Source organism: Drosophila rhopaloa, unplaced genomic scaffold, assembly GCF_018152115.1.
Source record: "Drosophila rhopaloa isolate 14029-0021.01 unplaced genomic scaffold, ASM1815211v1 contig_218, whole genome shotgun sequence".
In the NCBI taxonomy this organism is placed as follows: domain Eukaryota; kingdom Metazoa; phylum Arthropoda; class Insecta; order Diptera; family Drosophilidae; genus Drosophila; species Drosophila rhopaloa.
The window spans coordinates 2,806,183-2,810,998 of NW_025335104.1; the positions used below are offsets into that span (position 1 = coordinate 2,806,183).

The 4,816-nt window shown below is 40.1% G+C and overlaps 1 protein-coding gene across 1 annotated transcript; it reads left to right on the plus strand.

Moving 5' to 3' along the window:
- Positions 1–722: 722 nt before the first annotated feature.
- LOC108039504 lies at positions 723–2,134 on the plus strand. The gene is made up of 3 exons (XM_017116535.2): positions 723–1,087; positions 1,146–1,620; positions 1,684–2,134. The coding sequence occupies exons 1-3, from the start codon at positions 723–725 to the stop codon at positions 2,095–2,097; spliced, it is 1,254 nt and encodes a 417-aa protein (XP_016972024.2). The 3' UTR covers positions 2,098–2,134.
- Positions 2,135–4,816: the final 2,682 nt, after the last annotated feature.

Consider the following 4,816-nt stretch of genomic DNA (forward strand, 5'->3'; position numbering starts at 1 on the left):
AGTTATGGCATTTCCGATCAATCAGTTATATAGCAGCTATAGGATATAGTCGGCCGATCCTTATGAAATTTGGTACGTCGGATTGATTGGCCAAATATAAAACCCATAGAAAGTCCCAACTTCCTAACTTAACAAACAGCAGAGTTATGGCATTTCCGATCAATCAGTTATATGGCAGCTATAGGATATAGTCGGCCGATCCCGGCCGTTCCGGCTTATATACTGCGTGCAAAGGAAAGAAGGGTGTGTGCAAAGTTTCAATTCGATATCTTTAAAACTGAGAGACTAGTTCGCGTAGAAACAGACAGACGGACAGACAGACGGACAGACGGACAGACGGACAGACGGACATGGCTATATCAACTCAGGAGGTGATCCTGATCAAGAATATATATACTTTATAGGGTCGGAGATGTCTCCTTCACTGCGTTGCACACTTTTGACCAAAATTATAATACCCTCTGCAAGGGTATAAAAATTGTCAATCTTATCAATTAACGATCAGCTTCGTTTGGACATCTTCAAATCGCGTAGGTTCTTTCATCATTAGACCTCTGTCACAGTAGAAAATGCACATCCATTAAGTCAATTGAGAAGTGCACTATTTATTGAGTGCACTATTTATTAAGATCAATTAGAAAACAGAAAACATCGGCAACCCCTCCGAGATTTTTCATAAAAAGACGACAATGAGTACAATGGCAATGGCACATTGAATCATGATGTCAGACCCAGCGGACAATCCTCCACTTTATCTTACTCCGCAGTTCTTCAGGCGCACTCTGGAGCATGGTTTGCAGCAGATCAATCTGCAGGTCCTCGGGGTGCAGCTGATTAATCTGACGCGTGGCGGAGAGAACTACTGCAGCAACATATACCGAGCCATCATTAGGTATCGCAATGCCAATAACTGCGTCCTGGAAACGTCGTTAATTGTTAAGTCATTGCCGGACGAGAAGCAGGCCATTCTGGCCCGCCTAAATATATACAACAAAGAGACCATTTTCTATACAAATATCAAGCCGAAGTTGGAGGCGCTTATGTGGGGAGCGCAAGATGCTTCCAGTCCTTGGACGTTAGCTGCCAAGTGCGTGAATCCAAAATTATAACATTGCTTCACTCAAAAAGTCATTTCCTTTTAAAAGGCACTACTATTCTACCACTCAACCGGAGCAGACCATCGTCTTTGAGGACCTTTGCTCCGAGGGATACCAGTTGAAATGCCGTCAATTGGGACTGGACTTCGAACACGCGTCTATGGTCATGCGGAAGTTGGCCGAGTATCATGCCCTTACTATGGTGATGGCCGACCGGGAACCAAAGACAATAGTGGATCGATATCCCTTCGGCCTTCTGCACATGGATGCCATTAAGTCGGAGCCTTTCAAACTTCTTTTTGGGACCCAACTCCTAAAGCTAGCCGCCCTATTGGGTGATTGTGAGGGGTTTGGTTCGATTACCACGAAGCTGTACCGTTACCATGAACACTTTACAGAGCGCGTCCTGAAGGCAGTGTACCCGCTTTGCGGACAGCATAATGTCCTTAATCATGGCGACCTTTGGGTGAACAACATATTTTTCAAGTACGATGTTCACTACAACGTGCAGGAGGTAAAAATTGTAAGTATAAGTTTTTTGGAATATCAGATTGACAGATATATACAGATATAATCCCTTATACAGATTGATTTTCAGCTGTGTTTCCACGGCAGTTTGGGCTTTGACATAAACTACTTTTTGAACACTAGCTTGGAGCTGGACGTTCTACGTGACAGGCGGCAAGAGCTTATCGACATATACTACAAGATTCTAGTGGACAAGCTAGAGCACCTGCCATGGGTCAAGCCGCTGCCCAAATATGAGGGCGTCATGGATGAAATCCGGGAACGCGAGGCCTACGGTTTTTTTGTAGCCTTTGGCTTTTTCCCGCTGATGAGCATGATCGGAGTAGATTCGGAGGACAACTCGTTGAAAAACTTCCACAATGAGGCATTCGCCAGGCATAAGGTCCAGCTCATGTTTGAAGGAAACACTAAAACCCTAGAGAGCTTGAAATGTACACTAAAGCGTCTGGATGAGTTAAAAATGTTTGACTAACCGTTTCAAAAATCGAAATATATATTTTTTTCTCAAATCAAACATGCAATGATTCAGCCAGAATTTAGCCAGTTAGCCCTTTTTAAGGGCGTAAAGAATAAAAAAACCGTGCAAACAATAAAATTGAATTTATAAAAAATCAGGAAAGGAAGCAAACTTCGGCAAGCCGAAGCTTATATTCCCTTGCAGTTATTACATATCGACTAAATTTCGATTTCTATGCCTATATTACTAAAAACAATGAAGCTATGTCGATTTTGCGCGCAATTTTTCCATCGTTTCTATGGCAGCTATATGATATTGTTGTCCGATTTAAATTTAATTAATATTACCAAATCCCAAAAAAACAAAACCAAAAATTAAAAACAATAATGTTATAATTTTTTAAAATTTTTTTTTCCAAATACTCCTATGGGAGCTGATATAGTCGCCCGATTCGACTCGTTCCGACTTTCATATATACTACCTGCAATAGAAAGACAACTTTTGGGAACGTTTTAAGCAGATAGCTTTAAAACTGCGTAGAAACGGACGGACAGACAGACGGACGGTCAGACGGTCAGACGGGCGGACTTACAGACGGACATGGCTAAATCGATTCTCCCGGCGAAGCTGATCAGGAATATATATACTTTGTAGGGTCGGAAGTGTCTCCATCAATGCCTTGAAAACTTTTGACTAAAATTACAATACCCTCTGCAAGGGTATACAAATGAATGCCAAAATCTTCCGACAAAACATTATTAAAGAACTTCTGGGGCTATTTTTCTTCATTTTTTCGCTTCCATAATTGCAAGAGTTAAAGAAAATGTTGGGAAACCCGTTAGGAAGATGGATGAAACGCCATTTTTCGTATGAAGTAGACCTTAGAAGCATGCAAAACATACAATGTGCCCAATAACAATGATGTCGCATTGGTGACTTTTGGAACTGTGAAATTGTGAAATGACCTTATATTGTTTTTAAGAGACTTATCAGACATACAGCTGTGGTTTATCACTTTTCTCTTTTTATTTACATATGCTTAATTTTCGTTCGCGTTCACTTATTTTACATGGTCATAGAAATAGCACATTTTAATGAAGCGGCGGGTAAAAAGTTGTTTATCGCAGAATTCTTTCTTTAATTTTCTAAGTTTCGGTTACGAATTATACTTCTGCATGAAAGCATCCAAAACGACAAATGAATAACTTATTCTAGAAATGGGCACACTTTTTTTCTGCACAGTATATTTGGGTATGAGCTTAGAGTAAGAAACTATATAGAGGTTTTATTTGCTCTGCACGCACCTCTGCCAAAGCTCTGCTGAGAGCCATGTTCGAAGCTAACTTCGGTTTCTCACCACACTCAACATGTGCGAGGCACAAGCAATAGTATGGGGAGTTCTCGCACCAATTCTTAGGAATAAGAGCAACCAGTGCAGCTGCAGAAACTCACCGCTGGACTCGATTCCAAAGTCACTCGAGAGCTCGGGCAGAGCAAATGAAACCTCTATATATATTCTTGCTCTATGCTGCGACCATGATACAATAACATAAGGTAGTCTCGTCGGCTGTCTAAACGTTGGGGTTTTCGTCAGTGCGTGCATAGAGTAAGAAACTATACGTAGGGGAAAAACGGAAAAAAAGATAGTTTTTCATTTGTTCGAATCGAGCTTGAATCGATGCCCATGGTGAATTCTTATTGCTGCACTGGTCGCTCTTATTCCTAGGGATAGGTGCGAGAATTCCTCATACAATTGCTTGTGCTTCGCACATGTTAGAAGTGGTGAGAAACCGAAGTTAGAAGAATTTAGCTTCGAACATGGCGCTCAGCAGAGCTTTGGCAGAGGCCCATGCAGAGCAAATGAAACCTCTATATAGTTTCTTACTCTATGGTGTTCGTTTTTCGAAGGGAAAGGTTGTCTGCGGACGAATTTTTTACGAAATTAACCCTTGAGCAACATGACATTTTGCAATGTGTGCCGCAAACACGTCGATGGCGTAAAATGTAATAGTACTTATATAGATGAAGTGTCTTACGGGGGACTCATGAAACCGTCTGCCCAGTTCGTTGAAAAAATAAAACAATTAGAACTTATATTTGTACACTACATTAACGATACTTTTAAGATAACTAAAAATGTAAAAGAAACTTTAATAATCGCTGCTGATAATATTAGAATAAGTTTAGACATAAAAAAGTTTTATTTTAAGATTAGAATATATTTTAGAATTAAGAATCTTAACAAAAGACTCAGTGTTCAGAGACAAAAACAACGCCTAATTTCAAATTCAAAATTATTAAAAATTAAATTATAAAAAAAAATTAAACTCCTTTTATTATGAAAGGCAAAAAAATACCTCTGAAACATCTAAGTGTTAATCCACACATTCTATTGTCGCTCTGCTCGCACTTACTAAACAGTTCCCATCTCACTCGCACTCATTGTTATAACAGTGCGGTACCAAATTTTGTCGACGAGACTACCTTATGTTATTGTATCATGGCTGCGACTGAACGACGGAACTCGTGCAATAAGCGCGCGAGCATAAAAGGAAGAATAAAAACAAAAGAGAACGCTATAGTCGGGTGCCCCGACTATCAGATACCCGTTACTCAGGTAAAGGGAGTGCGAGGGAGATGGAGATAGAAATTTTGATCACGCATAACTTTTTAACGAATGGTCCGATTTGAAAAATTTCTTCTACATTTCGATAGGTATTGATAAACACAATAA

Coding starts and splice junctions, on each gene's coding strand:
- LOC108039504 (XM_017116535.2), top strand. CDS start 723: ATGTCAGACCCAGCGGACAATCCTCCACTTTATCTTACTCCGCAGTTC. Junction 1,088..1,145: donor CCTTGGACGTTAGCTGCCAA/GTGCGTGAATCC, acceptor TCCTTTTAAAAG/GCACTACTATTCTACCACTC. Junction 1,621..1,683: donor ACGTGCAGGAGGTAAAAATT/GTAAGTATAAGT, acceptor TCCCTTATACAG/ATTGATTTTCAGCTGTGTTT.